This window comes from Poecilia reticulata, chromosome 5 (assembly GCF_904066995.2).
Source record: "Poecilia reticulata chromosome 5, P_reticulata-male-v2, whole genome shotgun sequence".
Taxonomy (NCBI): Eukaryota; Metazoa; Chordata; class Actinopteri; order Cyprinodontiformes; family Poeciliidae; genus Poecilia; species Poecilia reticulata.
The window spans coordinates 24,968,771-24,988,000 of record NC_088834.1 but is presented as its reverse complement, the minus strand read 5'-3'; the positions used below and the strand labels follow the sequence as shown (position 1 = coordinate 24,988,000).

General features: G+C 41.6%; 1 protein-coding gene across 11 annotated transcripts in view; it reads left to right on the top strand.

Annotated features, from left to right (window-relative positions):
• magi1b (membrane associated guanylate kinase, WW and PDZ domain containing 1b) overlaps positions 1-9,834 on the top strand; it is a 143,852-nt gene extending 134,018 nt beyond the window's left edge. For 7 of the 11 annotated variants that reach the window (XM_081607359.1, XM_008409550.3, XM_008409552.3 and 4 more), the window contains 3 exons: positions 669-812; positions 3,175-3,313; positions 7,823-9,834. In XM_081607359.1, the coding sequence (XP_081463485.1) occupies positions 669-812; positions 3,175-3,313; positions 7,823-9,045 (1,506 nt within the window). In that variant the 3' untranslated portion in view covers positions 9,046-9,834. Of the gene's footprint in view, positions 1-668; positions 813-3,174; positions 5,704-5,835; positions 5,916-7,822 lie in introns of those variants that run through there. The other 4 variants (XM_008409556.3, XM_008409557.3, XM_081607360.1 and 1 more) reach the window with 2 other exon arrangements.
• Positions 9,835-19,230: the final 9,396 nt, after the last annotated feature.

Below are 19,230 nucleotides of genomic sequence, written 5' to 3'. Positions count from 1 at the left end.
CCATTCCATGTCTCCATCAAGCACCTCGCCACTCCTAACCACTTCCCCGTTTTCTCCTCACCCATCTATTCAAGCTGTTAGGCCATCCAAAACCCACGTCCGAGCTCCACGCTTCAGCTCACACACACACCCACCTTCCCAAGGACGAATGGTGTACATTTTTATTTATCTCCTTGCGATCACCGGCTGCCGTCGGCCAGAGTCCGTGCATTAAGGAAAAGCCTGTTTACTTTCAAAGTACCTCCTCAGTCAATTGTGTTCACTGCTGAATTAATCTGGTGTTGTGGAGATGGCTCTCCTAGATAACATTGATCCCTCTGCAGAGGAGATTAGGAGGGCATGGAGACAAAGCTGCAGAGACTGTCTGCCTGTCCTTGTGCTGCCCAGTCTGTCTCTCTATTGCCTAGAGCCCAAAGCATTAATAATTCAGCATCCTTACACCTGAGCATATGCGTACACACACATGGAAACGCGGGCACACACACGCACGCCTGCGATGCAAGTGTACCTTTCCTGGAGGTGGCATTTGTCCCCCCCGCTCCTGAAATTAGAGACGGCTTTAAAGGGCGCACAAAAACCGCACACTTTAATCGAGTCAAACACATGACCTTGATGCTAACACATCCGTCTCTGTGAATCTGTTTTTTTTTGTGTGTGTGTCCATCCAGGACTCTGAGTTCTACTCGGTGGACCTGGAGAGAGACAGCAAAGGTTTCGGCTTCAGCCTGCGGGGAGGAAGAGAGTACAACATGGACCTGTACGTGCTGAGGCTCGCCGAGGAAGGAGCCGCAGTCCGCAATGGGAAAATGAGGGTATGCACACGCAAAGCGCACAAGCTCCAGATCGACACGTTTAAATTAAAGTTTGTAAAGATCTATTTAGTAGAAACGCTTGCCAACAGGAAGCTGGCTTAGCTTCTTTTTTTTGTTTGTCTCTGTGATGACAACAATTTACATTAAAGATTAAAGATGGAGAGTATTTAAAGTTTTACTGCTTTTCTCCCTCCTACAAGCTTTGTTTGAGTCGCGTCTCCTATGAATTGTGAAGTCGTCTTCTGAAATGCGAGTCAGCTTTTCTTGAGGATACCCGAGACGCCCTCTGATGCTCGGGCTCGTCTCCCACCGAACAAGCAGGCCATAAATGGATCCTGTTACCAGTGGGACTGTGTTGTCGTCTAAAAATGAGATTGCGTAGCCGATAACTTCACTTTGTAATTAACGGGTTGCATTCGGCTGCGCTGCGGCGACGGCAGCAGCGTTTCGCTTTAACTGGAGCAGATCTGAAACGTTGTTTCAGTGTGAAACCGCAACACGAGTTCCCCGGAGAGTTTTTGCGAGCTGCACTGTTCCGCTCCAGGTCCGCCTGTTGTCTTACCAGCTCTTACCTCTCGTCTCTTCTCAATTCTGCCACAGCTCAAAGTTTCAATTTAATTGTCTTAAAAGCATCTGGAGGATTAAGCCAAGGAAATTTGCTTCCTTTCTGTGTGACAATGATGTAGTGATCTAAAACGGCTTATTTAATAAGAAAGAATCGAGGATATTTAATTAAACCCGATGATAGCATCTCTGTTTATATAATCCGATTAGAGGTGCTTTTTTTTTTTTTTTTTTTTCCTATTTCGCACAGTTTTGCAGCAGATCTCAGCAGATCATCTCTGATTGCGTTGAGTTTTTATCCGTCGCATACCGATTAAGCTGCTTAGTTAAGGTGCCGTCTGAAACAGCTGACTCTTTAGTGTGCCTCAGACCGTACAGCCATCAGCCTAATGCTATCCATCGTGAGGACTGACACTGTGGGAGGTATCCCACAATTACTGCCAACTATGGTTCAGTAAATCTAAACGGTCACCTAGTGGCTCATTGAAGCAAAAATGATTCACTGAACGGGTGCGCGTTGAGACTTTCGTGGTTGAATTACCTTGATTAAAAAAATGCTATGGTTCGAATTTATGCGCAGAGAAAAATATTTAGCATGACTTTTACTTGGAATAGAAAGGCTTTACTTAATCTTCCTGCTGCTGAGATATAATGTCTTTGATTTTTTTTTTTTTTTTACAGTTATAACGTCATTTATCACATTTAGTTGTTGCTATTTTGACCTACAAAGATTTTTTTTAAATAAATTGGCATTCAGTTTATTGCTGAAACAATTAGATTAATCATGATGATTCGATTATTCAAATGATAAACTGAATTTAGTAATCAATTAATCATTTATGGAAGTATATGAACTCAAAAAAAGGCAATTGGCTGCAGGAGCAACACATGTAGAGCAGTAAATAAGCCAAAACTGTCAAACAAATGTACATTTTGCATGTAAGGTAACAAAAAAAAAAAACCTTTGTAAATATGTTCTACCCAAAACTCCTCATGTAGACATAGTTTTAGCTTCACCTGGTTCAAATTGTGTACAAATACCTCCTGTTGAGCAACTTTTACGATCTACTTATTAATCGGTTAATTAAAAAATAATCCACAGATTACCCCTACAGTGTCTTAGGGAAATATGCAGATATGTCTTTCTAATGCTCTCCCAATGCGTTTGCATGCGAGACACCTTGGAAGAAGTTATTAGTTTTTATTTTGCTCAGTTTGTGAGTTGGTGTAATCTGAACATGCATATCTGAGTTCTACAGTTTGCATGAGTTCAGGTTATTTAGAGGAATTATTAATAGCAGCAGCTCTGTGAGGCAGAGAGACGTGTCAGACAGAGATCCACTCCCTGCCAAAGCAGTATTCCCCTGGTGCAGATGGCTCTGACAGCTTAACCTGAGGAGGGGATTCAAGGAAGCCAAAAGTGTTTCTTCCTCCTTCCTGTTTTCCCTCCCGTCTGTCTCTCTCAGCATCACAGTCGCTGCTCTCTGATTCGCTCTCTGCAATACGGTTGAGGAAAAGCTGCTCCGGTGCATCTCTATCAATCGGATTTTAAGCTGTAATTTCTTGTCAACCCATCCACCCTTCCCTTCTGTTTTTTTCCCCGACGTCACATCTATCCGAACCTTCCCGCTTCACGTCTTCGTCCTTCTGTCCTGTCATTTGTTTTCCCCTCTGCTGTCTCCTCTTGTTTTGTTTTTAATTTTTTTTCTGCCTCCTCCCTACCTCACCTGTCACTCTGCCCCTCTTTTTTTCTGCCCCCCCACCCCCCATCCTCGCGGCCTTGTGCCTGTCCCTCCAGGTCGGAGATGAAATCCTGGAGATCAACGGCGAGAGCACCAAAGGCATGAAGCACGCACGGGCCATCGAGCTCATCAAGAACGGAGGCCGACGCGTCCATCTGGTGCTCAAGAGGGGCGACGGCTCCGTGCCTGAATATGGTGGGTCAATCTACGAAAACATTCCCTTCTCCCCCATCTTCACACCCTGAGCTCGGACGGTGGTGGGGTTCGAAGGTGGCAAAGAACTGAATCGCACGTCGGGGACCCCCTTCGCCCCTTCCTGGCGTAGACGCACCAGGGACGGGAAGGAGGGTTTGCTTGGCTTTAAAGTCTTTCCGTGGTGAAGGTCACTCCTGTGCTTTTGGATTTTGGGCGTTGGGGGCAAGGGGGAGGAGCTTAGAGGTTGCTCCTTCGGGTGTGGTTGGCCCCTCCTACTGTCGCCTGCTCAGTTTCCATGTCATCCCGCTGTCACTTTTCACCTTCTGGCCGCTCAGCTAAAGCACTCTGTCGGGACTTTACAGAACGGTGGTGGGCCTAATTTCAGTGCAACATATAAAAAAAATAAATAAATAAAAACTGTTTACAGGTTTTTTTGTTCCAGAGTAGGAAAACAAGTCTTTTTTGTTTTTTTAGGAAGAAGTGACATATGTTGCTTTAGCTCATTGTTAAACACCAGTTCAGCATTAAAAAGGAAGAAAACTTGACTCTTTGCTTTCCTAGAAAAGGTGGGACGTCTCACAGCTTTGGCCTCTTTGTGACACAAACATATTTATGATATTTATTGGAGGTGAATGTAAGCTACTGTACTCCTTAAGGTTTTAAGTGAGAACTGTGTTAAAAAAGAAGAGGCAGCCTAATACAAGAACATCCAGTGAACTGAATTAGCATTAAAATGTTGACTTATTTCAGTAATTAAGTTGGAAATTGAAATCTGTATGGATTTGTTACACTCGAAGCGATATATTTCAAGTGACGTATGTGTCTCGCCCTCTTCCGGACCTAAACTCCATTGATTCTCTTTCGTGTTGGTTGTACAGTGATACCATGATCGTTAAGGCAGGTGTTGGTACTCAGCTGCCAAGTCCTGCTGGAAAATATATATGAAGCGTTTGCTGAAAAAGAGAAGCAGCAAAAGCTCTAAGATGCTTTTAACTTGTAGAAAACTCGGGGGACCAACGTTAACAGACGGCAGGTCTCCCTGAAACACAACTGACTGTGAAAACTTCACACTGGACCCCACGTCTGTCCACTTTTCCTCCATTTTCTCTTTCAAGCTCCCAAAAATGTACTTTTTTTCTGAACTGAGGACTTGGACCTCAGTCCCCTTTTTCTCCTTCGCTCAGCTAAGACAAACTCTGCTGTTTTCTCGTTTCACTCCTATTTGAACATTCTTCCAAATCCCAAAGCAAAATTAAAGTCTTGTTCAGGAGTGGCTTAAGACAACATCAGTCCATTTGTCTGCAAAACTAAATTTAGGATCTCTACTGTTTGCCATATTCGTCAAAGTTTACAGAAACAAACACTTGAAATGTATCAAACTGTTTGTAATGAATCATCGTTAAACACAGTTTGACTGTTTTCCATTTAGTTACTGAAATAAATTCACGCTTTGACGATGATCTCATTTATCGAGATGCCTTTGTACCCTTTGATTTTCTGTTTCTAAGCCAAAATTCTGCTACAGCGTGCTCGACATTACTCATTCATCCATGGATTTCTTTTATTTTTTTTCTGTTGCACCCATTGTCGATGTTGATGTCATTAAAATGCTGTGAAGATTAAAACACCCAACGCCACACGTCCCCCCCCCCCCCATGCAAACGGAAAACGAGATCTGGCGCTTATATAAAGCTTTTGTACAGCGATGAAATGAATAGAGACATTTTTACGAGTATTTTTGTTCATTGTACAGAGCCATGAATCAAAGCCACATATAAATGGAGGAGAAAAAAAAGAAGAAAAGTTTATTACTGCATGAACTTGTCGAGAGTGTACATTTGAAGTTTTTTGCCCCCTATATTGTCGATTTTCCATAATATTTATGGAACATTTCTTTTTGTATTATTGTATTGACAAGGTTGGATTGATAGTCAAGTCATGAACATTTTTCATTGTCTTGCTTTTTCTGTTTGTTTTTTTTTGTTTGTTTGTTTTTTGAGTGGAGAAGCATTTGGTTGTGGAAGTTTATTTGAGGTTTTCAGATCTGCACCGATATGGTGTCATGTGAACTTTGTATATTTTTGATCATCATTTGTATTTTTTTTAGCTTTTATTTTTTAAGTTGACACAACCTTTTTGACAGTCTTGCCAGTGTTTCTTCTTTTTGATTTCTGAGACTTTTTTATTTCTATTGCTGCTTTGTCAACATGTACAAGTGTGTGTGTATGCGTGTTTGCGTGTGTGTGTGTTTTTGGGTGATTGGGGGGTTGGGGTGTCACTGTTCTGTGTAACTAGTGGCTTTCACTGAAGGGTTTGGGCAACTTCCTGGACTGTCTCTTTACTCTGGATGATCAAATAAACACTCTTTTTTCCAATAAGAATCAACACAATCAGTAACTCTCCCTTGTCTTTCTTCCAGTTGGCTCCAAGCAATCTAAACTTCTGTGTTCTTTGTTTTTTTTTTCTGTTTTTGTGTATGCTCTCCTCTCTCTGTGTTGCCCTGGGCTCTTGTCTTCCTTCAGGGATGGCCGCTCCCCATCTCACCGCAAGTGTGAGAAATGACAAGATGGGGGAGGCCTCAGTCCTCCAAAATCAGACCACGGTTTGTAGCTGTCCTCCTCCTCTGTCATCTGGGTTCTCCCCCGTCTCTCTTCATCCTGATGTGTGTGTGTGTGTGTGTGTGTGTGTGTGCTGTGGCCTCAGATCACCTCATGCCCGCGCTCTGATCCATGCATATACAACCGTTCACCTAAATGCCGCTGCACAGCTCTCGTCTAAAGTAGCCCATGCGTACGTTTGTAAAATCTGGAATTCTAAGTGTAAAGAGTTTATCTTTAGTTGTTTTGTTTTTTTTCATCCTAGAAAGGCTCTCTTGTGTGCGGACTACAGAAGACTCCAACTCCTTGTGCTCAATTTTTGCTGCAGTTGTATTTATTTGTCTGATTCATGTTTTTGGGCACATTAGAGAAAGAGAGTTAGACTGCCAATAGATTATATGTACACAAAAAAAAATGCTGGTTGCTTTCTGGTCTGGACTCGATATCAAAAAAAGAAAGAAATTAAAAAGAAATTCAGGAGAAAAGGCTCATGGATGTAGGGAAGGAGCATATATGGAGGACGGATGTTGTGGTGATCTCTAATGGGAGAAACTTAAAGAAGGAAAATATAGATGTGTTCGCTTGCACAACTATAAAACAAAGATTTACTCTTAGGTCAGTAAATAACTAACCACTGAGTTGGTTTTGTTCCAAAGATATCTAGTGTTAAATTTGTAAATGTTTTAAAACTCTAAATGTCTTGAATTAGAAAATAAAAAGGTTAAACCAAATACAAAATTTGCTTCAAAGATCCATATTTAGCTTGGAACACTTCTCACCAAGTTAAACCACTTTTATGTTTCACGTAGATGCTTCAATTAATGTTGGGTATTATTCCAAGACAGACCTAAAGAAAAAACATTAAATTCAACTTTTGGTGTTCCGCGCGACATTACCGAGTTCAAATGTTTTAAAGATGAAAGATTTTAGAATGAAAAGTATTTAAGAACACATTGTAGTCTTTTTTTTTTTCTTTTCTTTTTTGGTGATAGTGTGTATTCCTATAACATGTTTCTGCAGTCAAAGCCTCACAAACATTAAACAAACCTATTAATTTAATACCAAACAAAACTGATTTCATATGCATTTAGCATTTTACCCTTTATATAAATGCTTAAATATATTTGTTGCTGGTCTTATTAAACTAGTGGTGGGAACAATAGTAAAAGTCTTGGTCTCAATACTTTGTTGTTGGCCTTTGCAAACAAAGTTTATGGTTGTCACCGTAACTCAAAATTTGCCCGTTCCAGCTGAGACCTAAAAATAAAAACCTGAAATGGCCCTTTAGTTTAATATCGACTCGAACATCCTCACAAACACTCAATCTCCACTTGTTGATAAACTAAACTCAAAAGTTAGACAATAATATCGCTTCTCTCTTCTGGTGTTAAACCTTAAAATAAATCTTGTGACAATGAGAATATTGTGAATTTTTGAAAATCCAACTTCTTGAGCCTTTTCCTAGTTTATAGGTTTTAGATTAGCATTTATTGACTTAGAGGATACAAATTTCCTGGGAGCTGTTGCAGTTTATGAAACTGTATGAGTAATTGATACAACTGAGTAGGTCCAATAAGCCAATAGGACGTGACAACCTGAAGAGCCAACACCATTTCCACTCCAGAGACGTGACCCTACGTAGACCAAGGAGCAGGTTTGTTGTTGGTAACAAATCTTTTGGATTCAATGGCTGCTTCTCCACAATGGCTTTTCTTTTATCTTACCACTGTCATTGGCTGCTGCTGTGCCATCTAACATTTGCTTAACATCAGATTGGCTTTCATTGGATTTGTTCTCAGCTTTACGTCTGAGTGGATCAGCATGATCAGTGTCAAAAGTCTCTAGAGTCGCTAGGTGTGTGGATCCATGTTTGGTCATTCTAGCCTCATCTTTGTGTCTAACTGTGTTGCAGACGGCAGCCCCAACGACATCAGCACCGTCGACGCAGTCACAGGGATACAAAACGCTGCGGAAGTGAGTTCCCTACCCCTAAATAATGCACCATCAGAGTCCAGCTTCCCACCAGAACCCCCACCACATTCCCGGAGCAAGACGGAGCCGAGCCGCCGCACCAATGGCACTAGCAACCATGGCACTGGCAACCATGGCACTGGCAGGCACCATCGTTCTCATCACCGTCACCACTCTCCCAGCAAATCCAAGGCGAAGAAGTCCACAGGGAGGAATGGGCCTAAGCTGTTAAAGAAGGACGACAAGGAAAAAGATGGCCATCGGCACCGAAGCCGCCACCGCTCGCCTCACAAGGGGCACAGCCGCTCACGCAGTGCAGACAACACCCTAGAAAGCCGCGATAGAGGTCACCGCAGAGGCCGCTCTCCAGAACGCCGTCACGGTCAACATTCTTCATCAAACCACCGCCACCACTCTCCTCGACGCTCACCGTACCGCTCTCAGCACCGCTCTTACCACCACTCTCCACGACGCTCACCTTACCGCCACAGGTCCCCACCCAGGTACCACTCGCCAACCAGACATCGCCACCGCTCCTCAGACCCCTACCGTTACGACACCCCTGAGAGACACAACGAGAAGCCGATGGCAGACGAAATGTCCGATATTCCTCAACCAAGATTCCCTTTTGAAAACTCCGTCGTGCGGGACTCGCCAGCTCTAGACCGCCTAAACAGAGAGCCCATTCTTTCACTCCCACCACTTCGGAGAGAAGATCGTCTCTACAGGCAGGACAGCCCTCTGATGAGAACCTCCTCCATGGAGAGGGCCTACAAGGGAGACAGACTCCTGAAGGACTTTGCATCCCGTGACTACAGAGATATCACCCTGCCCAGAGTCCGAACCCCCGAATTGGATTCATCCTACCAGAAGTACACTTCCCTGTTGAGAGGGCGTACACCTGAGATGCTGGAGAGGGATGGGCGCCTTGCCAGTAGAGGCATCACCCCTGAACCGCGGTACAGAGCTCGCAGCCTGGAACGTGCCATCTCCCCGCCCAGGAGGGACGACTCTGAAGATGAAGAAGACGACGACATTTTTGTTGCCTCTAAGTTGAGAGAGTACTACAGCACGCTGGAGACCAAGAGCGGTCCCCCACCCAAGCCTGTGATCCCTGAACCTAAGAAGACCTACAAGGATAGTCCCAAAGACCTGAGCATCTGACTGGCCAGCTGTCAGCCAATCATAGATACCACCCACACAACACCTCAAGTACTCGCCTCCATTATCGGTTCTACAGGAATGCACCCAACTTGTGTTCACGTGCTCGCATATAAAAAACCTTCCCACACACACATACACACGTTAACTACATATGCATTCACATACAAATTATGTAACGGTGTTGAGTTACTAACAAAAGTGATTCCAAAATGACTTTTGAAAGCTTTTTTTTTTTCATTTTTTTAACTGTTTTCCTTTCTCTTTTTTTTCTTTTTGTTGATCCATTCTACATTTACAAACCTTTTTCCAGAAAATATAAAATCTGAAAAAAAAAACAATGATGTGCCTAAGAGTTCCATTAACAAGCAGCATTTTGTTTTCGATCCGATATGTGGCGGGCATTTTGTGGCCCGCTGTCAGACGATGAAATGTATGTACTTTTCCATGCGGATCCCATGGAAGTGGCGAGCGCCTGGATCACCGCTGCCGGTGCTCCTAACGATGCTGTGCATGTCTTTACCGGTTTCAGTGTCTCTTTTTTTCCTCTTTCTCCAAGTCTCTCCTACCTTTGGTCTCTCTCTCTCTCTCTCTCTCTGTCTCTCCTTCCAGTGCCACTGTTTTTTAAAACATTTGACCAGACTATAGCACAAGCCTGCATTTGTTTGTATATTTTTGACAGTTTGCAGTATGTGTACATTCAGAGGTGATCATTTTAAATGAATGAAGGGAAAATTAAAAGTTAAACTATGATGACGATGTTAAAATAAAATAATATATTCAACGAATAAACTCGTGTCAGAGTGTTGCTCCTTTGTTTGCTGTTGTATATAAAACTACACAACCTTTTCTTGCTGAAGGGCTCACTAAGGGGGCTTTTCAAAAGCTGTTTGAAACGCGTGTGGGCGTTGATAATGCAGTCGTGTAACTCCACATATTTTGCCAACGACTGGGCAGCTAGAGCAAGCAAATACAAATGTATAGAACTCAGAATATACTTTAATAAACTTATCCCAAACAGTAATAACATTTGTATGTTTGTTGCCACAATGTTTCCTGGCAGTAAATGTCAAACCATTGGAAAGTCTGTTTATTTCTGCTTAAATGGTGCCACATTTGTAATGAAACGTTTCTGGGGGTTGAGTAAAGGAGGAAACACTTGAACCTGACTCGCGAATGAAAGGATGGGGGGGGGTGGAAAAGTCATTTTTGGTTTAGAAATATTGGAGTAAATTGGTTAAACGTGTTGGAAGCTCATTACTTTTAGGAAACCAAAAGAAAACGGTACCGTTGCCAACAGTCAAACTGTGTTTTTTTTTTGTTTGTTTTTTTTTTTGGAAAAGCTTAAAAAAAATCTTCCATCCTTTCACGTCGACAGGCCAGCTTGTTCTGATTCACTCTGCCTCACTTCTCACTTTCAAACCGGCTTTTCCTCCTGCCTTCCTCCAGCTCATCCTGCTGCATCCACTTGGTTTGCTGAAAGATTTATCATTTCGAAGGAGGGAAAAAATAACGAGGGAAGTTGCATCCTCAGGACATGACTGCAGCAGGTGAAAGAGGATTCAGGAGAAGATGATTCATGGGGATTTTCATTTGGTCCTGCTCTCTGACCGTTCGCCGAGTCTCCTACACAACTCGAGACAAATGGGACGTCCAATGTTTTCCTTCACGAAGCTCCAGGTTTGTTGAACACGCGATAAATCGTTGCCCTGGTAACACATTCTCCCACCTGAGCACTGGCTGTTTGCAGCTACCCCAGATTCACCGTGGATCCATTTGTTGCCATTTCTGGTTGACGCTCTTTTAGTTTAGTTCGTCAACCACGTCGCCTTTTTTGGGGGGGGAGGGGAGGGGGGATCTTGGATTGAACGTGACATTCTCACAGTGGAATAGTTTCATCAATTAAATTTTCTTCAAAAGTTTCCAGATTTTCTCTAAAACTCAGAAACTCGGGTACTCTTTTCCTTTCATTTCACAATTCAACAAAGGACGTTGAAAATGTGCTGCATTTGTTTGCAAACAAAAGCAATGTGAGGAAAGTGGGCAGGCCTGCTTGTTCTGATTCACTCTCTCGATTTGTGGTCAGTATTGAAAAGAAATTCTTTGTCGCGGCCGTTTTAAATGTGCGCAGTACTGCGTATGTGCGTGTAACATGCATAATGCGCTCACTTTTCCTGAATGTTTTTCCCTTTACTGACGCCATATGTTCAAAAAGTCTGCATCCCAGATTACCCTGTGGACGCAATCTGTGCTGCTCATAAGAGGAAACTGAGATAAAGCGTCGTGATCATATCAGAGCGAGGTTTTTTTTTTTTTGGCCTAGTTTCGTTGCAGTTCAATCAGGCTTTAAACACATTCTGCTCCTTTTAACTCAAACCTCTGAAATGCTGTTTCCCAACTCCACGTTTTTAAAGGTAACCATATGATTCACGCTAATGTCCAATAATCACAAGTAGTTCGCACAGGAGAATAAAGACCGAGATTTAAAAAAAAACAAAACATCTAGTGTGTTCAGATTTTACCCAAATTCCAAGGACACGGATGTTTGCATCCCGCTCCCTTCCTCTCTCCACGCTCTCGTTGAACGGTAACCACGCAGCTCCTAAATAATGGATGTAATCCACTTCGGAGCACTGAAACACTCTTCTCTCCCTCTCTATCAGGCCTCGCTCCACCTTTCATCACCAAATGCAAAAACACAGTCCTGTGTTTTACAGCTCGCGCCACCTAAGAAATGATAAACAACCGGGGGCCCGGGGACGATTCATCATGTAAGGGGCAGGCAGGAGGATGAGACGGTAATGAAATATCCTATGAGAACATGCAGCCCGGCAGGCTGTCAGCAACCCGGGTCAAGCACCTTTATCTTTTTTTGTTTTGTTTTTGGGTTTTTTTTCCATCCTCCTCCTCCCTTCAGCCAAGCTCCAGCTGCTCTCTTTTCTGACCCTATAAGATCCTCTGCGCCATTACCATGGAAACGCAGAAGCGACAAGCTCTATCCTCATGCTGACCGGAGCACAACGGGAGAGAGCATCCATAAATATGAACACTAACAAGAGTGCGGGGGTTTATTTTCGGTGGTGTGCTCGGGGCCAGAAAAAAAAGGAAAAGTCGATACGACTTTTCAGTAAGATTCTCCGCCTGTCGTGGTTCTCCAGATCCGTCATTCAGCGACTATTTGTCATGATATGGCTTCTGTCTCATGCTCGACAGTGCATGGCCGTCTTTGAGAGTGGAGGAATGCATTGTGGACGTTCAAATGGGATTTTGTAAAGTGTTTTTTTTTTTTAAAGCTTTAGGTTTCCTGTGTGGCTGATCTAACCAAGTGCAAGATGCCTTATTTGAAATTTAAGCTGATGGTTTTCCTTTTTGATAAATGTATTCGTTTTGGATCTAAGACATGCAGGAGAGGACGGTGTTAGGAGCAGGGTGACCCTCTCTCATCTTTTTTTCCCCCCAGATTAAACTTTGTTTCTTGCTTTTCTTTTTATTTTCTCTGAAGCCTCCATAATACCCTTTTTAAAAAAATCTGAGAAATTCAGAAAAGCTTGATTGTTTGAGAAATGGCTTTGAATGGTATACAGTGGAAGATGTCAGATGTTAGCTAAATGCCAGAATGATGAGAATGTATTACTTGTTCAATGTCAGCAGTGTTTATATGCTAACACTACCTTCAAAAAAAAACCCTGAGTGTGCAGATGATGATGTCATGCTGTAAATAAAGTCTATGTCGACTCTTTAAACTTCTACATATCGTTGATGCATGACTGCATCAATATGTTACGGAATGTCAAAGAGAAAAATATTTCTCAGTGACTCATCTGTCTTTGGGAAAAAAAATGACCCTCTGAATGACTAAATTAATCAAATTATAGTTTCATAAGAAATGCAAGCCAGAATTTCAACTTGGCCTCCTGCAGTGCTAAATGATTCACTGAACACTTCGTACAAGGCCGTATGGTCACGGTTCTACTGGAAAACAAAACATTAGCCAGATCTTCAGATGTGTTTATTTTTAAAAAAAAAACTGTAAATGTGAAATTAAGGCCACTAGTGAAGATTTGCCACCCAGAAACAAAAATACAAATAAAATAATGTAAAACTTGTTGCACTGCAAATTTCACTGGAGTCCTACAGAATGTAGAAGCTCTAAAAATATCAATTGTATGTAGAGTTATTGCACAGTGATTGGTCTGCTCATTTCCCTTTTAAAAATAACAACTATCTGCTTTGATAATATGATCTTCATAACTTGATTAATCGTTGATGAAATCGTTTGCTACATTGATCCAAAACGGGGAACACGATTCTACCAAACGGCAACCTGGGTACCAAGTCACCTAAATATAGATGGGACTGACCTAACATCGGAACATGACTCCAAAATGTTTGTGGAAAATGAACCCATTCATTCATCCACAAATACCAGGGCTCCACTGTATACAGTCATTAATGGCGAGGCCCCTGCCTTGAGCTTAAAAATATTTGGAGATGCTTTTAACAGTTTGAACAAATCTTGGTGAGGTCTGTCGAATCATTTTGTAGTCTAAAGTAAAAACCTGTGAGAACTCCTCGATACATCAGGTTGACGTAAAACCAATGTTTTTTGTTACTCGTGCTCCAAACCCGTCTTTTGTTTGGACCCTTTTTTTCTTGCTGGTTGAAGCCTCGTCGTTCTACGACGGAAGCTGAGAACAAAAGGAAATTGCTCTGGTTGGATACAGATCTAATTATAGAGATTCTGATAGCATGTCAGCCACCATCAAAACCAACCGTACATGGCAATTAACTCCCCTTGAATACGTTAAACACTAAAGCTTCCTGTAGATTTAATAATATGGCCTGCTTCGCTCCGTGGCGAGAGCTGAGTGATGCAAAGTGATACGATGTGGCGGTCAGTGCAACATTGTGGCAATAGAGATATCTCGGGCAGTGCTAATCTGCAAAAAAAAAAAAAAAAAGATTTTATCTCAACAATAATTAACTTTGATAAAGATGCTTTTGTAATAGCTGTTATATCCTGGTCCTCCCTACCCAGTTCTCTCCCTCATGGTTTACAGATTGCTTCTGGTGCCACAATTAAATATTTTAGATCATTTAAAAAAAAAGGTAACATCAGAAAAAGGTGGCCTTGTTGAAAACAAATGTAGTTTCCATAGTATATTTAATTTATGAGGAGGAAAAAAGCTACCCAATCTGCCCCTTTTTCAAAAGGCTGGTAAAATGTGAGTTTTCTGTAATTACAAAAGCAAGAGTTTGTCAAATGAAGCGTCTCAAGATCTGGAAACATACCTGTGGTCTGCAGAAGGAGTATAGGAATATACGTGAAATAAAGTCAATTGGTCTCCATCAGTGTGGAAAGCACTACAAAGCCATTTCTTAGGCTTTGGGAAATACAGAACGTCATTATCCACAAATGAAAGAATGAAGGAGCAGCGATGAACCTTCCCAGGAGTGGCCTTCCAGCTAAAATTATTCCATTAGCCCACCGCGACTCACCCAGGTGGTTACAAAGTAACCGAAACAACGTGTAAAGCACTCAGCTTAATTAAGGTCAGCTTCAATGATCCAATAATAACACGCACGCACGCACGCACGCACACACACACACACACACACACACACACACACACACACACACACACACACACACAAAGAGGGTGCAAAAATAGGATCCATGGGAGAGTTTTCCAAGGTCTAAAACAGAGCTAGTCAAAAAAAAAAACGCATTTACCAAAAACAAACCAAGATATTTAGACCTGACCAGGCAAAAAATAGAAGTTTTGAAAGGTGTACATGCTGGTACATCTTTTGTAAAACAAGCTATTAAATTACTAGACAAACATAGTGATGGTAGTGTGATTGTCTGGGTTTGTTTTGCTGCTTCAGGGCTGACTAATTAACTGAAGAGTGAATTCAGCTCTTTACCAGGAAATCCTGAAGGAGACTGTTTGAGTTAGTCTAGTCAAAGTATTGAAATGCTATGGTACGATCTTAAACGGGTATCAAGTGGGTGAAAATTCCTCCATCACAACGTTAAACACTCCTTGCTAGTTATCCTAGCCACTTGTGGGCAGCTAACGCCAACATAGCTCAATCAGATATTAGACGTAGGAGCAAATGCTTTTTCACGTAGAGCCCGGCTGGTTTGTCTTTCTCTTTTCACTCTTAACTGTTTTCTTTTTCTTTTACCCAGGTTATCTTTGCATGATATTAAAATGTATTTAAAGAACCGAAAACGAAAACTAACCAAGTCTGTAAGGGAGGCAGTGATGTACCTGAACCACTCAAAGCAGAAGGGTGCATTAGGTCTGGTCTTCAGTGATGTAGGTGATTAAAATTATGTCCAGTGAAGTGAAACTAGCTGGTGTGGAAAAACAGTCAGTGATCATGAAATCTTTAAACTGAACTAAATGGATTCAGTTCTCTTTGTTGTTTTATTGCTTGTTTTGCTACAACATCGTGCAACTGTTTGTGGCCTTTCCATTGTTGCCGTACGCTGCTTCCTGTCGGCGGAAAAAAAAGTGAGCAGACGGAGCAAAGCGCATCAAATATGCAAAGTAATCGTTCTGCCACTTTCCATTCAGAGCTATTCATCACATTACCACATCTCATTAGGTCTCGAGTAATCAACGCGCAGTAATTACTGCAACATGCATACATGGATATGTGTGTCCATGAGCGTGTGTGTGTTATTGTGTTGTCAACAAACTCAGAGTTAATCAGTCATGTTCAGCTCAGGTCTACAGGCAAACATGCTTCAAAGCGCCAACTTCCCTTCAGCATCGTTTCCTTTTTTAGATTTGACAATGTCAGGTTAAATATTGATGCTCTGAAGTTGCTTCAAAGGAGTCAAGAAGAGACGGTGACTTTTACTTTGGAGCCAAAACCAAAGGAAGTAAGATGGTTTCCTAACTGAGTCATATGTTCGGAAAAATAAAGCTTAATTTACATTTTCCTTCTTCCACATGCTGTGGCTTTCTAGTGTTTTCTGTGGAAAAATGTTGAGTGTTTTTTTGCCGTTCAAGACTGGCGTTTTTTTTACCGAGACATCACAATCCTTTTTAGTTATGGTTTTGGTTATGTGTGTGTGTTTCGGGTTGTTGTGTTTTATTTCAAATATCTTCCAGTTCCAGTCTTGTGAATTCCTTACAAAATGAAAGTTTATTGCTCTTTGAGTGGATGAACTTGCCTTATCATAGCGTTATCAACAGATTACTTGAAAATGGTCTCAAAGCAACAATATTATCATTTATCGCAATAATTACTGCGACATCGTCCAGCAAAATTTGTTACTATGACTGAAAAAACTACATCTGTAATTGCAGCAAAATGTGGACCCATAAAAAAGCACACCACACTGTTCAGATTATTCATAAGTGATCCTGAAGCTTCCTGTTGTATTGTAACAAAATGAAACTAAGGTTTGGTATATGTGAATATATATACATATATATATATATTGCCAGAGACTATCTTAAAATGTAGTTTTCTTCAGACAGAGTTAAAGTCTTCCTCACACATTCCTGAACACTGTAGCTTCTTCATGCATATTTATTGTTTATGAATAAGATCTGAGGAGCACCGTGCAGCTGACATAGAATATTTTAAAGACTCAAAAGAAAATTTAAAAAAAGAAAAAAAAATGGTGCCCTGGTTTCATATACATTCACACAGACATATTACGGAGGTCTTTTCTCTTGCTTGGTGGATTATCATCGAACAACTTTGAGGCTTTTGAGGAGTAAACAGGAGTGAGCGTTCTCTCTGACAAACTAATCCACTGATGTTAATAGCATCTCCGCTGACTTGCATCTTTCTGACTAATAACATCACTTCTCTAAATGAGCACTTGCAGAGTGAGCAGCTGTTTTGCTGATCCGCATCGTGACTGGAAGGAGTGGGAAAAAAGCTCTCCAGTTTGACCTGGCCAAACGCAGACCCCACATCTGAAGAGACGAACACACCGAGTAGATGTTTGGCTTTCCTCTCGTTTTGTCTGCTCGCCGTTGATGAAAAGGCATGAAGACCGCCAGCGCACTGCTGTCACGCCTCAAACGCAGCTCAGAGGAGACGAGACGCCGGCTTTGGGCGAATTGTTTTTAATCGGGCGAACCTTTTTTTTCCCCACTGTGCACTCTAATCACACAGACACAATGAGGTGCGCTAAATTAGACGCTTTGAGTCATTTTAGAATTGCAGAGTGGTATTAGCGGTGGGAGTGTTGGAATGTTGGTAAAACTGGCAATTAGACGTTTGGTAGGAATATTTACTAGAAGCCCTGCAAGAAATGCTGTATTTGGTAGATTACGGTTCAAATGGAAGCGGGAAGCTGCTGCATGGTGGGACGAAACGTGTTTCGGTGGTGAAATGCTCAGCAGGAAACACTGAACACATCAATGGTTTTCTGAGGTTTTGTTTGGTTTTACCTAAAAATCAATGAAGGGTTAATTTTGTATTGAATTGAGTAAATACGTTTCTACTATTTCGATCCACGTGAAATTAATGTCAAGTGTCAATGTAAACCAAAGTAATCCAGACATGCAAACATACTCAAACCGATTTGTCCCAGAGTCGAGTTATTTGTAATGAAGTGGAACAAGCATTGGACATAAGATGAGAATAATGTGCAAATGATCTTGAGATGCTTGGAAAGCCTGTAAAATTAACATCAAGTAGTTTAATATTAGCTGACAGTCACTGAAAATGTCTCTGAAAGCAAACAGACCTTCATTTCTAAACGTGTGAACGCTCCGGGGAGCCGTTTGACCCTCAGGAAGTGGGAAAAAAAAACATTATTTTACTGTAAAGCAGCCATGGCCAGGTTCCCCTTCATAAGATTTCTGACAGAGGATTCAAACGAATAATCAAGAGTTGGGCAAGATTCATACTTTTTTTTTTTTATTCCAGTTTTTCCCTTTTAAAACAAGAGGTAATCCAGTCAAACACAAAGGCCTCTATGCAAAGTCGCTGCACAAGACTTCACTGCTGAATAAAACGTTGCTGAAACTTGTTTAAGGTTTCATGTAAGAGCTCTGGCACTGGGAGAATAAAGTCTGGTCTGCACACACCGTGTTCTGGAGAACAAATGGTTCTGAACAACATCACCCCAAACAAACAACGTGCCAAAAGTTAGATTTTTCGATGGGGAAAAACTATAAAGTTGACAATACAAAAAAAAACACGTTTCCCACATTTTGTACATTTCCATAAGTGTGTTCAATACTTTCTCATTACATCATTTGTGGATTGTTGTTCTTCGCCTTTGTGTGGATTCCTTGGGTTGTTGCTGACTTTTGGTGGCGAAACAAATATTAAAAATATATTCACAGAGACAAAATGTTCAATACTTAATATTTTACCCACAGTAAATCTAAAACCGCTGAAAAAACAGAGAGAGAAAAAACACTGAGCTGAAAAGCTGATAACCGGAGCTACACTTGTCACCTGTTTTCATCAGCGACTGGATTTCTGGAGCCTGGAGTTCAATGTATTGCTTCACCATTATAAAATCTCTTGATGAAATGTTGCCATGGTTTCCATTATATAACCATCACCTAATATCCTGGTGTAACACACGAAATCACTTCGACTCCCTCCTCTGAGAAATGAATTTAAGGGGTTGCAGTTGTTGTGAAGTCTTGTGGCAGACTTTAACTCTGGCCGTGTGGTTCAGGTCCAGCCTGGGGGAGCGACAGAGGATGTCAAAGAAAAAGAAAGTCATCAGTCATTTGAATCCATTTGCTGTTACTTATTTTGCCTGTAGTTTTCATAGAGAGTAGGAACCCCACGCGGCGCCCCATCTCTGAGTGGCCTGCAGTGGTTGCGCTGTTCTTTTAAATGATGCTGTCGGCTGGTTATTAGAAAAATATCTCATCTACCTTATCTTACTTTTTCCAGGGAATCTGGACAGTATATCTAGATTATTTATTTATTTGGTAAAAATATTGTGTTTTATAGAAAGGGTTTGGAGTGGGGGTTGCTTACAAGACACTTTGAATTGCCTTGTTGCTGAAAATGTGCTATATAAATAAAATGACCTTGTCTTACCTTTGGGTGCCAGCAAAGTAATTTTCCTAAAGTGATTTTGATGCGAATGTAACCAAGCTGTTGATCCATTGAGCTGTTGGCTTCATTCATATTGTGTGTGTGTGTGTGTGTACAATAAAGCCTATATGTCTATGTGAG